The sequence below is a fragment of the Syngnathus leptorhynchus genome, chromosome 1 (genome assembly GCF_054491065.1).
Source record: "Syngnathus leptorhynchus isolate UIUO chromosome 1, UIUO_Slep, whole genome shotgun sequence".
Classification (NCBI taxonomy): domain Eukaryota; kingdom Metazoa; phylum Chordata; class Actinopteri; order Syngnathiformes; family Syngnathidae; genus Syngnathus; species Syngnathus leptorhynchus.
Genome location: NC_141195.1, coordinates 16,199,430 through 16,217,854, shown reverse-complemented (window position 1 = coordinate 16,217,854; position 18,425 = coordinate 16,199,430). Strand labels below are relative to the sequence as shown.

General features: G+C 41.4%; 2 protein-coding genes across 8 annotated transcripts; one reads left to right on the top strand and one right to left on the bottom strand.

Moving 5' to 3' along the window:
• Window positions 1-1,503: 1,503 nt before the first annotated feature.
• gripap1 (GRIP1 associated protein 1) lies at window positions 1,504-13,728 on the bottom strand. 4 transcript variants are annotated; one of them, XM_085912118.1, is made up of 29 exons: window positions 13,564-13,728; window positions 12,995-13,061; window positions 12,834-12,895; window positions 12,171-12,197; window positions 11,685-11,792; window positions 11,444-11,606; window positions 11,040-11,236; window positions 10,927-10,960; window positions 10,356-10,534; window positions 10,173-10,220; window positions 10,073-10,104; window positions 9,811-9,858; window positions 9,630-9,729; window positions 9,459-9,536; window positions 9,206-9,298; window positions 8,777-8,911; window positions 8,347-8,442; window positions 8,169-8,279; window positions 7,951-8,052; window positions 7,781-7,894; window positions 7,155-7,232; window positions 6,517-6,612; window positions 6,093-6,149; window positions 5,593-5,692; window positions 4,669-4,799; window positions 4,479-4,595; window positions 4,022-4,115; window positions 3,568-3,740; window positions 1,504-2,758 (listed from the first exon to the last, which is right to left on the bottom strand). In XM_085912118.1, exons 1-29 carry the CDS (start codon window positions 13,603-13,605, stop codon window positions 2,678-2,680), a joined length of 2,763 nt encoding a protein of 920 aa, XP_085768244.1. In that variant the 5' UTR covers window positions 13,606-13,728; the 3' UTR covers window positions 1,504-2,677. The 4 variants fall into 4 exon arrangements, with proteins under 4 accessions (XP_085768244.1, XP_085768270.1, XP_085768252.1 ...); XM_085912144.1 differs by having other exon boundaries at window positions 10,356-10,426; XM_085912126.1 differs by having other exon boundaries at window positions 11,040-11,206.
• On the top strand, window positions 13,242-17,936 carry LOC147062226 (uncharacterized). 4 transcript variants are annotated; one of them, XM_085912434.1, is made up of 6 exons: window positions 13,242-13,759; window positions 13,870-13,951; window positions 15,697-15,779; window positions 16,472-16,638; window positions 17,394-17,468; window positions 17,790-17,936. In XM_085912434.1, the coding sequence occupies exons 3-6, from the start codon at window positions 15,718-15,720 to the stop codon at window positions 17,849-17,851; spliced, it is 366 nt and encodes a 121-aa protein (XP_085768560.1). In that variant the 5' UTR covers window positions 13,242-13,759; window positions 13,870-13,951; window positions 15,697-15,717; the 3' UTR covers window positions 17,852-17,936. The 4 variants fall into 4 exon arrangements, with proteins under 4 accessions (XP_085768560.1, XP_085768568.1, XP_085768551.1 ...); XM_085912442.1 differs by having other exon boundaries at window positions 13,870-14,010; XM_085912425.1 differs by lacking the exon at window positions 13,870-13,951.
• The last annotated feature ends 489 nt before the right edge of the window (window positions 17,937-18,425 follow it).

Genomic DNA, 18,425 nt, shown 5'->3' with positions numbered 1-18,425 from the left:
TCAGGCGCATCCGAAAATTGCTTTTTCTCTCTCTTGTGATGACTTACATAGCAAATAGAATAGAGATAATAAGCATAATATTATCTTTTTTTACAGACTTCTTGAGGAAATTTGTGGTAGTTATTAAAACGTTATTTTAGGGTAGACACATTTTAAATAGGTGCAATTTTGCTCTGATAGCATCTCTCTCAACAGAGATCCTGTTAGTAAAACTTTTCAAGCCATCTAGAGGAAGATGAAAAAAATGACAGCAAAAATGTCATCATTCACATTCGTGTCATTGATATGAAACTAGTTTTATTCTATTATATCATGTTCTTGACCAGTTAGCATTGCCGCTAATATGTATGCCAACATTAGCATTGATTTGCAACCATTATTGGAATTAGAGTAACATTGAAATGAAACTAACATGGAATATATGTCATTTTATTTCAATGTAGTTATTAATATAGTTGTAATTTTGTGATGACCATGGTAGTAGTTGGACCATAATTATGAATTTGATTATACTTAATGATAAGCAACATGCTACCATAAAAAAAACAAAAACTAATTGCTTGATCGGTGTGGATAAACATACTGTATTGCCCCAAGTAAAAAAAAAAAAAGTCATTAACAGTTTGAAAGTAGTAAAGGTTAATGACATCACTGATGCATGGTGAGTGTTTAGTTGAAGTGCAGCCTTCCGCATGAGCTTGTCTTTAATTAAGAGTACACCCAATTAACTCTCAGCCAATCAGACGCTGCCAGGCCAAGCGGAGCGCTCACCTGCGTAATCTCGTCTCTCGACGGAACAGGAAGTCGTGAACGGTTAATTAGTGTCGTCTCCCAACGGACACTTGCCTCCGAACTTTGTGACTTTTTACTCTAAAAGCGAGGGATGGGGAAGGAGTCACATTCCCTGGTAAAGAAGAAACTTTTTCAATCAAAGTTTGTTCAGAATTTCTTGCATTTCCCCTTCTTGACATCATCTAGCTTGCTAACTTTGAAGCTAACATCACAGCTATGAAAAACAGTCATTAAAGTCAATATTTCAAGAACTCTAAGCACCATTCTTTCCTTTTTTTTAAGCGACTAATGACTTTAATTCTTGCCAAGAACCAGAAAACATGAGTGGAATCTTTTTCACGTTGATTTGCGTATGACAAGAAAGCAGCCGTCAATCACGGAGTCAACGGCGCTGAAAATTGGCAACAACATGGTGCCCATTTATACATTTACATCGCAAGCGAAATAAATTAACGTCTGAAACTTTTGACCCTGAGTTGGAGTGATGTGACTTGTAGAGAAAAGACATGCACCGGCCAAACACGGCAATTTGGCGGCTAATTTTACGAGGTTTCATCGGTGAACATTCAAACTGATAATTGAGGCTTCTATTTATATTCATCTCGTGACAAACTGGGGGGGGGGGGGTGTTACACCGTGGTTCTTCAAAAGTTTAATTTCAGCACAGCCTAACCAATGATGCAAAAGGTATGAAGGTGATTTTTCACTCACTTTATTTTGCTTCATGATTGAAATCACGTTTCCTGCTTAATTTCAGCTCACTTTCTTTCCAAGGCCCAGAAGAGAAAGACAGACTCCTAGAATGCCGAGAAAATGTGAGAGCTGAAAAACAGAATCCATGGGCACGTGACAGTAGTACTGAAAAGAGTCAAGGGTCGTCACCAAGTAGTGTTCAAGAGTGAAGGCAAAACAGATAGCAAACTTTTGTTTTCTTTTATAAATAAGATCTGATACAGTAAGCAGGACATAGACACAGCCCAACAACAATTAAGACCATTCCATTTACAGACGCGATGTTAAACAGTTTCAAAACAAAGCAATAAAAATAACAACAGTTCTTTTAAATATATATTCATATTTGACTCACATTCATATAAGCTTTGATTCGAAGTAAAAGACTGTGAAAGGTGCTCCGGCAAATAGTCGCCGCGGCCACATACTAAATGACATAACGGTCCATGGCCAGGGCGTAGACGTAGCCCAACGTGACGGGCTGAACTGATACGGCCATAGACATCAGATACCTCAAACAGTTCTATTTCATATAGTGTAGGGTGGGGGGAGTTGCCCGTAGAATGGAATCAAGTATTTCATTGCAACGGAGGTTGTCAGGTTGTAGCCGGATTCAGGTGGAACCTAATCATGTGAGTTTTCTATCATTCAATTACAGTACATTCGTTAAGAACAATGATGAGCTGAACATTTCCATTCTCTACATGCTTTGGATGGATGGATGGATGGATGAAGACATTCCAGCATTTAAACATAGCCCAAATGGCCTAAATATGTGATTCCTAACCTTTCTGAGCCAAGGCACATACTCAAGTTCTCATGGCACAGCACACCATCAAATAAAAATGTCACACAAATTGGATACATGTCAATTATATAATTTTCTGCCATCTAATAGAAGCTCAATTATTTGTTCTGTCCGTCACTAGTCATTGGCAATAAACAAGAACAATAAATGGTTGTAAATAAATAAATTTCTGATCAATTGAGTGAAATTTGATGATTTCTCACAACACATGAATGTGCCCTGGCACACTGGTTGGGAATCACTCACTTAAATACCACTCTAGACCTGTCAGAAATCAGTCTCGGGTCTTAGCTTGGTCTTCCATCTGAGGTGAATATGAATGGACGGATGACTCAGGAAGTCGTTTCAACCGGAGCCAGCTGAACTGCCATCAGGAGCTGGTTCTTTACTGAGACGGACTAATTCCTGGGACAAAACCTCCATGTCCTGGAAGAAAGACAAACAGACATATGTCTTCTGTTTTTTTATGCCCCTGGAGTCCCTATCAAAGATGGCTGCTGGAGGTGTCGCCCATAAGTGGACTAGAAAGCATGGATTTTTTTTTTTTTTTAAAACAAAAACACTTAGCTCTCCAATCATCATTATAATGACCGTCATCCAAATAAAATAATGCCAGCCTAACGGATATTCAAACATGAGACAGACATTCTATTCCTAAATAGTTGATGTATTTATTTTATTTATGATGCTAAATCAATTTTGAGCTTTCATCCATATTAACATGCAAATTCCTGACCCAAAACACCTCCAAAGTGGTGTTTTCCTCCATTTACTCATCTTGGAGCATTCCTGTTCTCGGAGTAGCTGTCCCTGCAACTTGAGCTGACATGCGGATGTTCTGATTTCGGTGCATCAAATGAATTATGAAATGTTTCAACGTACCCATTGCAATTTGCTCACGTACTAGTTGTTGCTGTTTAGTGCATTGAGATTATTTTCTATGTGTTTTTTAGATGTCCTACAAATGTGCGAGACTAGAGCAAAGGCGGGGATTTAGTGAATGAAGCGTCTTAGTAAAACATCCACCAAAATAATGTATTTATTTATTATCATATATATATATTTTTTTTTATCGCCGGGAAAGAAAATAACACGTTTTTGTTGTCTATCTGCACACATGCTTGATAAAGCAGAGATCTACTTTGAGAATTTATGACACTAATAAATAATCTGTGTCCTCATTGATCGAGCTCGGAAGTTGGAGCGAGTGCTGAGCCAAGTGGGTTGGATTTTACCTTGTGAAGGTGCATGTTCTTGGTCAGCTGTTCCTCCAACATGTTCTGCAGCTTCTTGTTCATTTCGCGCAGGTTCTCGTCCCCAGACTTCACCAGATCCCTCAAGACGGAACCCAGACCTCCTCGGTCAACCTGAGAAACTCCGTGACCACCCGCGGCACCGCCTGACACGTCTAAGCCCACCAGGGAGGGAAGAAACACCATAAGGACACAACAGCAATAATCTCTGACACCATAAATAATATATAGTGTATTTCTTTAGGTGACTTGATTTACTGCAAATAATCAAATTAAAACATCAATAAACTTAATCTCATACCAGTTTGATTAATTTGATTAAATGATTAGTTACTCGATTTGCAGTAAATAGTACAAAAATAATAGTCACAGCATTTTTGGAACTTTTTGAAAATGACTGAATTAGTATGCGGACTACTGGCTGGCCTGTGCTCACCTATGCGACTGTCCATAACATAGGTCTCGATGATGGCGCTTTTTCTGCAGATGTCCTCTGCCATGGACGAGCAACTCACCTCCAGGTGTTTTACCTGTCAATCACACATTCGTGGTCATGTGACATGACCGCCGACCAATGAGAGGAGGCCAGTGATGGACAGCAACCTTCACTGGACTATCACCTTTCAGGTACTAGAACATTCCTTTGGGATAGAACTCGTAGCTTCTATCGGGACTAAAACCTCTCTGGACTCTACAGGGCAGAATCTTCTCTTGACCTAAGTACTTTATTCTCATGATTCAAAGCTTCAATTTGTACTAAACCATTCTCTTAGGACTAGACCATTATGTTGAACTATTTAACCATTATATAACCGTTCATTGACTTGAGCAATTGACCGACCCACGATGTGCGCTGAACGACATGTATTCAGTATGTCAATGGCTGAACTGACCTTCTCCTCCAGCATCCACTTCTCCTGCTGAACCTCAGCGAGCCTCTGGAATAGTTCACCCAGCTCGTCGTCGGACAGCTCGGTGGCACGCTGACACTGAGGACTTCCTCCTCCCGACTGGTGACAAGTACAGACGTTGACACACATGTCCCCTACGTCACCAAACGTTCGTTGGGCTGGCGCGATGCACCTTGTTCTGGCCGACGCTCTGGCTCTCCTTCATTACGTCTCGGTAGGAGAAAGACGAGACGGAGGACGAATCTCCGGTCTGCTGAGTACGACTGGGACTGTTGATCTCCGATAAGACCAACTCCTCAAGACCTGCGGGGAGAAGAAGGCGCCACTTCCTGTTAGCTAGTAACACCGTGCCGTTTACACCTAAAAGTTATAGTTATGCTCGACTGAATCCTTTGCCAGTAGGTGACATTGCCAAGGATGTACTGTGTGTGTACTCTGGGCAGCACGCAAAAGCCGTCTAAACGTGACCTTAAAAGAAAGGACATGTCTTTGGGTAAAAACATGCCCCTTTTAAAGCTAACAAGACAAATCCAACTTTGGGCAAGAAAACACACGGCCCGACCAACTAACCATTGTTAAATTGAACATTACGCCCTCAATTCATATCTTTGTTGCATTAAGGGACAGAAATGTAATTCGTTTCTATTGTGCATGGAAATTTTATTTTTCCAAAGATTGAAATTGACATCAGGCTAAAAATCGGTTCGGCCCTGGTCCTACTTTATGTCTGATTGTCAGCTTTCGCCAACGTCCAGAAATGCTCTTTCAACATTTATCTGTCCTTATAGATTATACATGGTGTGTGTGTGTGTGTGTGTGTGTGTGTGTGTGTGTGTGTGTGTGTGTGTGTGTGTGTGCGTGCGTGCGTATGAGTGTGTGGGCAGAGGGAATCAAAGCGCTGTATGAAATATTTAGAAGAAGGTTCCGCAATGAGGCAGAACCTCCTGGTGAGTTCACATGATGCTGCTAAATGAGCCCTGATGGGAAGATTTTTGTCCGCGGCCATCAATATGGATTGAGCATGACGGCGTCAAAGATTGGATATCATTTCAAGGCTTTGCTGTGAAAAAGCAGGTGAGGTGTGAGGGGCCCGTACCTGTTCTGCTCTTGCTGTTGGTTAGGATTTCTTGAAGTCTCTCCTGTAGTTTGTCTGCTCGCTTCCTTTCCAGGTGCAACTGCCTCTTTAAGTCCTTCAACTATCAACACACGTACATATAAATAGAAATATGTCAATCTCATTTGTTTCATCCTCCCGCATAAAAGTAGTCAGCACTTCGGCGGACCCCTTCACCAACAATTCAAAATGGCTTTAATGACACAGCGTAGTCCAATTTCCACTTTGGTGGGTAGTTTGTGAGATTCATGCCCCTCCCCCCTGAATGCTGTCACTGACTAAACAAAAGGCACTTCTTATGGAATATTTGGCAGTTTTCATCAGCAAGCATCCTGGTATAAACAGGCCCTTGGAGCCAGGAATGATGACTAAGCAGTACAATGCTGATGCTAAAATCCATGCAACTTTCTGAAATGAAGCAATGGGTGGGGAACCCCGGTCGGGTCGGTCATGAGCGCGCACACATTCCCACCCACACTCACCGCTGCACTTCCTTTCTTCTCAATGATTCTCTGGCCATCCACTGTGTCTTTGATCTCCTGCAGAAGCAGAAGAAAAAGTTCTCTTCTCAACGGTTATGTATTTTGATGTATTTCAACCCTTCATTTATGGTGCAGGCCAAACTGACCCATTTATATACCATCAAATGTAGTTTTTGACAATTTGGTATCATTTACCATGCCCTTCGTCACAATTTAATGAACATTAAGGTAGTTTCTGGGAAACAACATAACAGGAGGATTAAATGACATTGTGTTGATTTGCAATGTAAAAATTGCTAATTCGGTGCAATATTGTCCTCATATTTTGCCAACAACAATTTCACAAGACAACAATGAAGTGATAGTATATAAAATCAGCTAAGAAAAAAATCTATTGCAATATGGATATCGTGTGCCTCCTGACCTGTTTGAGTTTGGCAATGGCGCCGTGGTCTTCCTCTCTCTGATTCTGGACTTCTAACAGCTGCTTGTGGACCGCTTCCGCCTCGGCCTGTTTAGCCTGAGGTGTACATACATGACAACATACGGTTTTAAAAAAAAAAAAAAAAGTAATTCCCCTGTCCTGTAGTGTATATCTATCATACTTGTGTGTTTGAAATAATTAGGCTGATTTTATTACAACTACGGGTTCAATGATTGTATTGTAGGCTACGAGCCTAAAAGTGTAAAATATCTAGCAAACGTGAGAAGGACACTCTCACACAACATTTTAAAAAATTGCAACATGATCAATTGGATCTAATTGACAAACTATTACCTCTTATTGTGCTTGTTAGTATTATTTCAAAATATTGGCGATCTAAATAAACTGTTTAGACACTGTAGATGGCTAGATAGCTACTCTATTGATACACAAAGGAAATTGACTGTTCCATTAATCTCCACAATGTAAAAGCCATTGTTCCGGTAATCTACACAATGTAAACATTAAACAACAAAACATCATTTATAATTTATGTCATATACCATATTGAATCACTTATTTTAATCATTATTTATACATACATATATAAACAGAGCACCACCCATTCTGTCTGTTACCTGTAGATCAAGTATGTGTTGTTCCTGGAGAGATTTGACAGCTTCCTGATGGTCCAACATCAACTTGTCTGTGTTTTCCTGCTCACGCACACACGCAAGTAGATGCAATGAATCCCCATTTATCTTTCACATGCATTAACCGCATTTAAATTCATAAAGACACACAAATGTTTGAAACACGCTTCAAGAAATTGTATTTGAATATGGAAAATATAGTATTAAAGTATGAAATTAGTGTAGTATAAAATGGAGAGAAATAAAAAAATATATAAGTATAAAACAGAGAGAAAATACTACATATATATTGTATTGTATCTCTGTGACACTGTCACGAGTGTCTGAGTGTGAGCTGTGGGTGACAACAGGTCCTGCGCAGCTATGCTCACTCTGCATTTTAAACTTCCCCTGCATTCGATAAAAAGCTGAAAAGTGCATTGGCGACCATGGCACTCCTTTCCGATTCCAGCGCTTCACAGAATATATCATGTCAAATTTCATTATCTTTATAAAATTCAACACTTCAGTATTCTTGATCATTTAAATGATCAAATTAAAGAAGAAAGAAGGCTCAATGTACTTTGCCCACCTGTGATTCAAAGCATGATCATTATTTTCTCAATACCCACCTGAGCTTCATTGAGCCGTCGTTCAAACCATCCTTTGGTTTCTTCCATGGACTGCAGCTGACTCTGAAGTTCTATCACTTTGGTCTGAAGACTCTCCAATTCTTTGCTACGAGCCTAAAAGGCAAAAATGTTTCATAATATTGCCTTTAAATCCTCTTCTTCTTCTGCACCTTTTCGTCTCTGAGCTGTTGCCGAATGTCCTCCTCTGAACGATTTTTCTCCTCATGAAGACCTCGAAGTTCTTTCTCATAGCGGGCCCTCACGCCAAGGATCTGAAGGAGAAGTGAGCAGAGTATTGCAGTGGCTTCCATTGAGGCAGCAAAGAGCACATTTTCAAAGTCTTGACCATACTGTGCAAAGAAACAACAAAAGTGCTGGTCCAGCTCACCTCCTTCTCGTGCTGAAGTTTGAGGTCTGACAGCGCCTCCTTGTGGTTGGACGTCTCCTGATTTAGCTGAATGGCCATACTGTCTAACATGGCCTTCCTCTTCTCTGCTGTCTGCATAGAAACACACAAATTACACATATTAGCTGGAGTCATCAAATCAAATGGTGTGTGTGTGTACCTTCTTGCTCTCCTCCAACTCCCTGAGTAGCTTATCCTTTTCTTGTCCTTCTTCTGTTAATTGTTCCAACAACTTCCTGTTTGCAAAACTTGATTCCTGAAGGAGGGGGGGGGGCAGTCAAGGACAAAATCAAGGAGACAGCTGCAAGAAAACCTTATGCTAACCCGATGAAATAACCTAAACGTTTGCATATATTGGTCATACTTTTTTTATCTTCATATAAGATATACAGTCTGCCCCCAAAAAAGTAGGTGTTTTTATGATTTACAATCTTGCTACTCTTCCTAGTCGCGGTTATTTCGTAATAACCAACTTGTGTGTGCATTTTCCAGCAGAGTTAATAACGATTTGAATTAATAACTCAATAAAATGCACTGCTTTGAAAGTAACCAATAAAAGAAGTGCTGATGTTGAAGGTCATCGACATCACCTGCAGTTGCGAGTCCAGGTCATCCCTCTGGGCCAAAAGCTTTTCATGCTCCGCTCGACTCTGCTGCAGTTCGGCCGCCTGCGCCTCCTGCTGCTCGCGCAGCAGGTTGAGCTCCTGCATCTTGCTGGCCTGAATCTGCAATCAATGGTTACACCTGAAAATGTGCTCTTCTCTGCGGTTGACAAAGCCATATGACCTCGAGAGTATTTGGAGCCGCGCAGACAGAAAGCACGACAAGAACTTTCATAAAGGACAAGCAGGAGGACAGAACGTAAAGCTGGAAACACACAAAGCACCAACAAAGTATCACAGTATATTTTCTTCATCTTGGAGGGCAGTGGTTTTTCTTTTTGGTCATCTTGACTCATAATCACTCAGCCATATTGTTTTCTAAGGTGTAGTTTTCTGCATGTTCTCCTTGTAGATTACCTGTTCTAGAGCAGCTAAGTTAGTCCTCAGAGCATCGTTTTCCTGCAGGATGTTGTCCACCTGCTCCTGACTCACTGCGCTCTGACTTGCTACCTGCGGTGTCAGCGCATCGACAGCAGAGGGCAGGAAAGAGGCAAAGGCAGATAAAAATGGGGGAAGACACCAGTAAAGAGAAAGCCGAAAAACAGCAGAATGTCCAATATGGTAGAAAGAGCGGAAGAAGTGCTGGACTTGCCAAAAGATGTCAACTGACCTTTTCTTTGAGAGCATTCACAGCCAGCTGGTGTTCTTTGTCACTGGTCTGAAAGCGCTCTCTCAGCTCTGTCGTCACCTACCACAGAAGAAAAACAACTTGGATGATTCCCCTTTCACATCACATTACCGCAATCGTTCTCATGGTGACGGCCAGAGATTACCCTCTGACCTGATTGGCTGCCGCCAAGTCTGACTGTAGCTTCTGGATTCGCGTGTTCATCAACTTGAGCTCCTCCTCTTTCTTCTGATTAATCTCTTCAATCTTTGTCCTAAGGAAAAGTCGATAAGTTCACAGTGGATGGGTCTCAGACTTGTCAGAGTGCACCGCCGTGACAATGTGTTGCTCTGACCTGCTATCGTTGTACAGAACCTCCTTCTCCGCCTGAAGACGCTGGAAACTGTGACGAGCAAAAAATAATATTTGAAGTGGTGAGCGCATCATCAAGAATCAGTCAAAACAAGTACCCACTCCTAAAAGTAAAACCCATACTTGGCACTGGTCTAGCAAGAGTTGAGAACTTGTGGATAGTTTGAAATGGTGAAATGAAAGGCGAAATAAATTCTTTCATAAAAACAAGCAAAATAGGTCAAAAACTGATGAAGAGGTCGCACCTTTCTTGTTTCTTCTTTAACTTGTCAGACAGCTGAAAGACAAAAGTCGCATCATTCTAGGATGGGTCAAAGAACTAGTTACCCACTGGTGAGCATTTACCTTTGACAATTCCTCCTGCAGTTTGGAGAGTTCAGCCTGTTTGCTCACCTGAATGTTGATTGGACAAAGACTTGAAGTCACATAACAACAGAAGATGATGATGACTTGGGTTGATAGGCAAACATCAGGTGGGTGCCAGTGACAGCTGAATGACAGGTAAGTGGTGTGCGTGTGTGTGTGTACCTCCAGGTCGCGCAGTTGCTCCCTCAGCAGCCTCTTCTCCTCATGCTGGGTGTTCAGGGCGACCTCCAGCTCTGCTCCAAAGCAGTGAGTTATTGGACACAGAGCAGCCGACCAGCCTAGCGCTGAGTGCTTAGCTACAATCTCCTCTACGCTCTTCTCTGACAGGCCTAAAGGGGGCGCTGGACACAGCAGGGGCAGTCTGACAGTTAGTGTGCCAGACACACAAGAAACCATTTACACCATCGAAGGTTGGGATGTTTGGGGCCAGATGGCAGTGTCCTCTGGAGGTTTACTTATGGTAGTAGTGATAGTGCTTTGGTTCTGTTGCAGTAGGGTTCTAGCAGTGGTATAGTGACGCCAAATAACTATTTGTAGTATAAATAGTACCACAACAATATAACATACTGTTTGCGATACATATCAGTCTGAAGTCATACAGCCATATTTGTTTTGCCACTGCTGGTGACTATGATGGCTTTTTAGCACCACCTGGTGGATTTCAATAAAGCTACATCGTCTAACGGCTTATGACTATCAATGGGGTGTAAATAAATAATACAGATGCTCTCACCATGGAACTGTGTTTGTTCCATCTGAGCTGTGGTCTGCAAAAAAAAGAAAAATGGAAGTCAGTTTCCACGCTAACTAGAAGGCAAGTTGACGAAGACAGTGTATGCCAATCACCTGCTGCCCGCTCACATTGTCCCCTTCTGATGCAGGCTCCTCCCCTTTGCTGTTGACATCAGACACACCATTGGCCCCTACTGATCTGTCCTTCAGTGAGGTAGTGATCTGGTCGCCATCAGAAAGCACTGATCTCGGCTGCTCTGCGTTACAGTGCTCCTGAAGAGCTGGAGGGGAACAACACACCTCACATGGACCTTCAGAGTGAAAAACGAACTGAATGCTACTTTAAGCGAGACACATTATGAGGGAGGGGTGAGTGGATGTTCTGGAATGGCTGAATTCCATTTTTATTTATTTCAACAGGGCAAGATGATCGACTACTGAATTTGCATGACAATACATTTGGCTAAAATATCGCCTTTAGAAGACCCCGGTGTTTAGAGGTGTCTCAACAAACAAACCTCGCACTTTCTTCAGTAGCGCAGCGTTCTCAGCCTGGAGACGTAGCAGCTCTTCATCAGCAGGACTGGAGGTGGTGTTGGGCAGAGGCTGGGAAGCTGCCACCCCTCCCACTTCCTTAAGACGTTGGTTTTCCTGTTCCAGCTGCTCGATTTGCATACACAACTGGAAATGACCAGAAAACAAGAGTGGCAAACATCACCCCGATATAGTTGATCTGTTTACAGTCGTCACAGGCACTACCTTGGAAAGTTCCGCCATGAGCGTGCTGTTCTGAAGTCGAAAATCTTCTTCCTGACTGTGAAGTTTCCCCTGAAGCATCTCGTTCTCACTCAGCAGCGCTTCCACTTCCTGCAGAAGGTTAACTTTGATTCTGGGGTGCCTAATTAAATGAGTAAGTGAGTGTGGAAATGTTGTGCTGTTACAACAGTGTTATGTGCTAATATTGTGCTGCTGTTGTCCAAATGCTGTGATACTGTTAAGCTACCTTTGTATTAGTCTTGTGCCACTGTTGTGGGACTACTATGTTACTGATGCTCTGTGGTTCTTTTGCAGTTGAGTTCTGTTACTGTGGTACTGTTGTAGCAGCGTTGTGATGTTACAGTCGTGCTGTGGTATGTGTTTCTGTGTGTTGTACTATTTTTGCTGGAATGTAGTTCTACTACAATTGTTGCAGTCATACTGTACGGACTGGTAATCATAGTAACAACAAGTAAGAGAACCACTCACCTGGGCTCGTTTGCTCTTATTCAGAGCCTACAGACAGAAAAGAAGTAAAAATTAGAACAAAGATAATAAAAATAATATTTATAATGATGATAATAATAATAATAAACACAGTCACATACTTGCCAAATTTCCTAATTTATGTAAGAGATTCACAATTTTCAACCTTCTTTGCAGTGTACCTGACATGCAGATTTTCACAAAATTCCACAGCTGGTTGCTATGGAAACCTGACAGCGGTATCCCAGCGGTGCAAAGGTATTTTAATTGAAATGAATGCTCATCACCAGGCAGTCCTTTTGCACTTTGTTCAAAATATTGTATGCTGTTATTTATACTTTGTCAATAAGCTGGTCACATAGAGTAGTCGGTGGCACACACTTTAATTTGATGTGCAAGAAAAACGGCATATTAAACACATTGCAGTACTAACTTGTGATTTTGCCTTATCAGGTACTCAAACTGCTCATTTATCCATTATCCTTAACGGTCAACAGAATAAATTATTGAAGATGAGGAAAAAAACAATCTGCATAACTTTGCTGCATGTGGTAAATATAAAGCAAAAAAAAACTTGGAAACCTGGCAAAGAAACTGAGCCGATATGCAGATGAAAAAAAAATCTTCCTATTTTCCACAATCCAAAGTTGGCAAGTGTGCATTTACCTTCTGTGCTTTGACAAAATCTCTTTCCAACACCACATTTTTCTGACGCAAGGTGGTCAACTCTGAAACACACAGCAAGAGCATCATTCTCATGACCATCATGTCACATGATGAAGATGCTAATTTAGAGCACAAAACAGAAGCAGTTTTGTTTTGTTTACCAGCGGAGTTCTTCCTCAGCTCATCAGACAACTGATAGTTGTGTGTCCTCAACTCCAGCAGCTGAGCCTGTGCGACACAAACGAATACGTCATGCCAAGTCATGTGATTAGCATCGCGCTACTTTGTAGCGCAACTGTACAATTGTTTTATTTTTAATACGCAAACTGTCTTTTCAAACTTCCGTTGATCAGTGACATGATCTGGAACTGCATGTTACGTATGACTGCATTCTAATAATAAAACGGATGTGGTTGAGAGTGCTTTCGTCATGGGGATGTTTACAGAGGCTGACAGGGCTAGCACGGACAGCAGTGTTGACCGTGCACCGCAGACCAGCTTGTTAAATAAACTCTCTCACACCTTATGGATACTAACAACGACAATATTAATGTATCCTTTCGTGTGTCACGGGGTTGCTAAGCTAAGCTAACTACACAGCGTTCGTCCCACCCGAAGGAGCTAACATTAGTTAGCATCCAAACCTTTCACCTGGCGGCTGAGAGACAACTTGAACTGGGTCGACAACTCGGCAAGGCGTGACACGGGCGTGCCGCCGTGCTATTCTTACCTGCATACGGTGGAACTCCTCCTCCGAAAGCGCCTGCGACATGATGCTGGCGGCTAGCAGCTCGCTAGGCTCAGCTTCTGCTAAGGGGAGACCGACGAGCTAGCACCTAGCAGCAGAGATGGGAAGAGCCACAGGGAGAAATCCGGGCCAGAGCTCCCACTCGGATGCTTCTTCCAATCACGACATTCACCCACCAGTACGTGTGACGTCATCGTTTATGATTATTATTATTTTATAGATGTATATATTTGCCAATACAAGATTTCTCCTTCGTGTCGAAACAATCACCTGTTTGGCCACTTTCAGGAAGAAGACAACTTGGCTTATTATAATACCGCACAAAGGGAATGCTCATGTTGTGTAATTAGCGTCACCGGAGCGACAACAGGTACGTGACGTAACAGCGTGCAGCCAAGTGATTCACCTGCACACATAAAATAATGGAAGGTAAAAGAAGTCTGACATGATCTGATGACATGATTTCACTGCTAAAATCTAATTTCTTTATTCGCAACCACCCTCATCTGTTTATAATACCAAAACAAAGGGGAAGTAAGAATATTGTATTGATGTCACTTTTAACAGAAGTATCACAAAGTGCTTTACGTAGTTAAAATTAATAAGTATACACTATAATGTACTGTGCTTTGAGATATGAATTTAATTCCTTCCGTGACTATGCCAGTAAATCAAAACAATTGCAAACCAAATAATCTTTTCCCACTGAAATGAGTGAAAACGTCATTAATGCGTTCCAACCTTCTTACCAAAAAGATCAACAAAATGTATTTGTAATTTAATTAGGCAATTTAGCACGCCATAATATTGTACTTTTTACCCTTTTGTTAAGTTAAGCAGGTATCAGCTTGTACTGTGCTGCATTAGCCACATGGGGCAGTATAAGACAGATGTAGAAAATAGTCATCATTGATGCTTTATTATAAATTAATTATGAAAGCCCAGCTGCAATGTGATTGGAACATCCTCGCCTGGAAAGTAGATTTGGAGAGCACGCCCTTCACCCCAACTGAGCCTTGGTTCAAAACAAACCATCCAATCAAATTCTTTTATTTTTTGTGACGTCTCCTTCGTTGTGCAACGTCACTCTTCTGTGGCAGAAGGTTAGGGTACATCCTACTTTTGCATTTGGGTGATTTTGCATGTCCTACATTCATGCTCTTTGGACATTCTGACACCCCTACAAAATGGGGTAACCCCTCAATAGTGCACTATATCAGAAACAGTTGGACACAGCCCATGACAGTTCTTACACAATTAGCACAACAGTACCACAATAATAGTGCGACAGTACTGCAGCATTTCGTGCAAAAATATCACAACCACCCCTTGGTGCTGTGAGAAGATGATGCAGTTTATGGAACAGATGTCTTTCTTCATATTATCCACAAGTGTGTTTGTGTGTGTGCGATTTTGTGTAAGGGTGAGTGAATGTTAATTATTAAATGAGCCGTTATATACTTCAGTGATCCAATAGTCGCTTATGTGTGCCAGTTGCTACAGTTACATCCACCAGCTGTTCTCTGAGCGTCACGTGACATTGCTTGCATGAAATGCAATGTCTGGCTGGTGCTGATTGGTTGACAAGAGATGTGGCAAATGTACATTGTGACAAGAAAAGAGGATGTGAAACTTCCTCCATGCAAATCAGAGAGTGAAGTGAATCTCCTGTTAGGCAGGACCTCACTTTTTAATCTTTGCAAACGACAAGCATAGAGAATTCAATCACCTCCCAGGTTGGCAAACTTTTTCTTAACTTTTGCATTGTTGGTTTGTGTGCGCGTGATGTGAAGCTCTGTGACCTGTTAGTGATGAAAAGAAGAAGAAAGTAAAACAGGGAGACGTTAACAAGGAATAAAACATAAAGACAGAAAGAGAACAGAAAAGAACAGGGAAGGATGAAGCGAAGAGCAAGGAGGAAGAAGATGACTAGTCGACAAGGAAGCTTTGTGTATTCATAATTATATGACTTTTATTATGACTGCAGTACATGATTTACATGGAATATTTTCCCCATAATGCGCATAGCCAACGAGTAAGCAAGGGGTGAAAAAAAGAGCGATTCAACTTAGTTTCCTTCCTCATGGCTGACCTGTCTGTTGTCTCACCGCGCAGAGTTGCAATATCATTGACAACATGAGTGAGGTGACGTACGCTGTCGTCAACAAGCCTAAACCACACCCACCACCTGAGAACAGGTAATGCATCCATTCATATACCTTCCTTCCTTCCTTGTCCACATCACCTCTGTTCTTAGTCACGTATCACCTCCTCTGTCCTTTTTTTCCCCCCTTGTTCACTTGCCAACTCTTTCATTCATTCCTCAAATCTTTCCTTGTTCATTCATTGCCTTTTTTCTATATATTTTTTCATTAACTTGTCACCTCTTGTTCACTTATCATCACTTTCTTTTGCACTTAATGCCGCCTATCATTGTTCAGTTGTCACCTCTTTCCTTCTCCTTGTCATATCTTTCTTTGTTCAAAGTACAAACCCAGCGAGCGTCAGTGTTTTTACTTTTTGTACCTGGATTTGACACCTCTGTGCTAACTCTCTCCTTTCTCTCCTTGTCTTTTCTTGCTTCCCTTTCTTATTTACTTCTCAACTCACCCCGTCCCTTAATTCTTCTCTTTCCTCGGTCACTTCTCACGTCATGCCCTCGTCATTTGTCATTTCTTCTTTCTTTACTTTCATCCAACGGTTCTTGTTTATTTCTCATCTCTTTCCTTGTTCACTTAATTGTCACCTTCTTTCCTTTTCCATGTTTGCACCTCTTTCCTCCCTTCCTTACCATGCTCACTTGTCACCTCTGTCCCACATCCCTTATTTTCTTCTTCCCTCCTTCAATCATCCCCTCTTTTCCTGTTCCCTTTCTTTGGACGGTCACAAGAATGTTGCACAGCTCCCATCACTATGACAACGATCCACCGAGGATAGCAGTGCCGTTGTACAGCATGGCCGGACCTCCAGAGAGCGGTGTGAGCTCAGTTTGTACTGCCAAACGCACGGCGGGATTAGCGGGATTAGCAGTTAGCGCTGGTGCGGAGCAGGTGTCAGGTAATGAGCAACCCAACCCACCCAGCATGTTAGCAAGGTCTCATTCTTATTAAGTGTTCTTTATTCGCTTGGAAGGCACATTATAAATCAAAATTATACTTTGATTGTGAGAATGCAAAAAAAGAGCAAAATTCTTTAATTCTATTATTTCACGGATTTTTTTTAATTTTACATGTACAGTTCTCAATCAATTCAAATCATTCAAAATACTGAATATTCACAGAAATCATCATCTATCCTACGCAACTTTCTGTCTAACAGGGTTTAATCATGGACCCCAATTTGTTTGGTCATAAATACATTTTCAAGTAGTATTTTAAATGGATGAATAAATGAATAGTGCGTTTTTGATTCGGAAAGGGGGAAGTTTGCGGAAGCACCTCATCTACACAGTCAAAGAGTGTAGACAGTAGTAGAATAAGTGGCTGCTTTATTCTCTCTTCCATCCAATTCACATAGCATCAATCTGCCAGATACTGTCATCTGTGTATTATTTCTCTTCGAATAAAATGTCAACAGATTTGGATGTGTGGCGAGCATTCACAGTGATGGACGGCAAACAGACCCCTTTGGCTGCCTCAAAACATGCCTTTCTAAAAATTAGGACTTTCTATACAACGCACTTTCGGTGTTAATGCGATTCCCAAATCCTGGACCCCAAAGTCCACATAAAATGGCGATTTAGGTGTATTATTATTATTATTATTATTATTATTATTATTATTATTATCATTATTGTAACACTCTCCTTCCAGGCACGTACGACGATTACGAAGACCTGTCCACTTCGGTGACTGATATGAACAACACGTGTGTGCACGACAGCCTCGGTCAGTGGACAGTCTTTTAATGTTTTCCGAGCTACCTAAAAAAGATGTGACAAGTGAGCGGGGAAATAGGTGATGAGTGAATGAGGAAAGAGGTGAGAAGTAGGTTTGGAACTAGGACAAAGAAAAAAAGGTGAAAAGTGGACTCGGACAGAAGACAAAGGAAAGAAAGTGATGACTACTGAACAAGGAAAAAACATAATGAGGGAAGAAAAGAGGCAACAAATGAGTGAGGCGGGAAGAATATGAAGGAAGAAAAGAGGTGACAAGTGAAAGTGAGCAAGGAAAATTTGTTAATGGCATGCAATTTGGGTTCTGTTTTAGAATTTAACAACCGTGTACAGAAGCCAAGAGGACCAAGGCCGCTACCTGCTGGCTGGACATGACAGGCACAAACGACTTATTCAGAATTTATACCATGTATGTTCATTTGTGTCTAAAATAAAACACATTTTCTACACTTAACATAAACATGAGCGTTTCATTTATCTTTATCAATGAGGCCCTGAATAAAGATAAACATTCATCTTTAAAGTCAGTAATTAATGTAATCTTTAAAGTTAGAATTCTGAGAATAGTCAGAATTCTGACTTTAAAGTGAGAATTCCTACTTTCTGACTTTAAAGTCAGAATTCCCACTTCAATTAGAATTCTGAGAATAAAGTCAGAATTCCCACTTTAAAGTCAGAATTCGGACAAGTCAGAATTCTGAGTAAAAAAGTCAGAATCCTGTCACCCCCCCTTTTTTTTTTTTCTTCACTGGCCCTAATCCTCTTCCGTACATATTAGACACAGCCATACATTATGGAATAATTTGGCATGTCAGCAACGACACTGAGAAGGATTTAGGAAGGTAGCGTGTAGCCTGTCCACACAAGCTGCAGCATAGCATGCACATACATGAAGAGAGAAGCAGACGTGAGACTGACAAAACGAGCGCGATGAGTGATTCGATTTCAC

Bases quoted from the DNA above. Each gene is read 5' to 3' on its own strand.
- gripap1 (XM_085912118.1), bottom strand. From the start codon at position 13,605: ATGTCGCAGGCGCTTTCGGAGGAGGAGTTCCACCGTATGCAG. The intron at 10,961-11,039 runs GTGATTGGCATA...TTTTTTTTGCAG, and splicing joins ACAATGTGAGCGGGCAGCAG to ACCACAGCTCAGATGGAACA. The intron at 7,233-7,780 runs GTGGGTATTGAG...GTGCGTGAGCAG, and splicing joins GACGGCTCAATGAAGCTCAG to GAAAACACAGACAAGTTGAT.
- LOC147062226 (XM_085912425.1), top strand. From the start codon at position 13,682: ATGGGAAGAGCCACAGGGAGAAATCCGGGCCAGAGCTCCCACTCGGAT. The intron at 15,780-16,471 runs GTAATGCATCCA...GACGGTCACAAG, and splicing joins CACCCACCACCTGAGAACAG to AATGTTGCACAGCTCCCATC. The intron at 17,469-17,789 runs GTCAGTGGACAG...GTTCTGTTTTAG, and splicing joins GTGTGTGCACGACAGCCTCG to AATTTAACAACCGTGTACAG.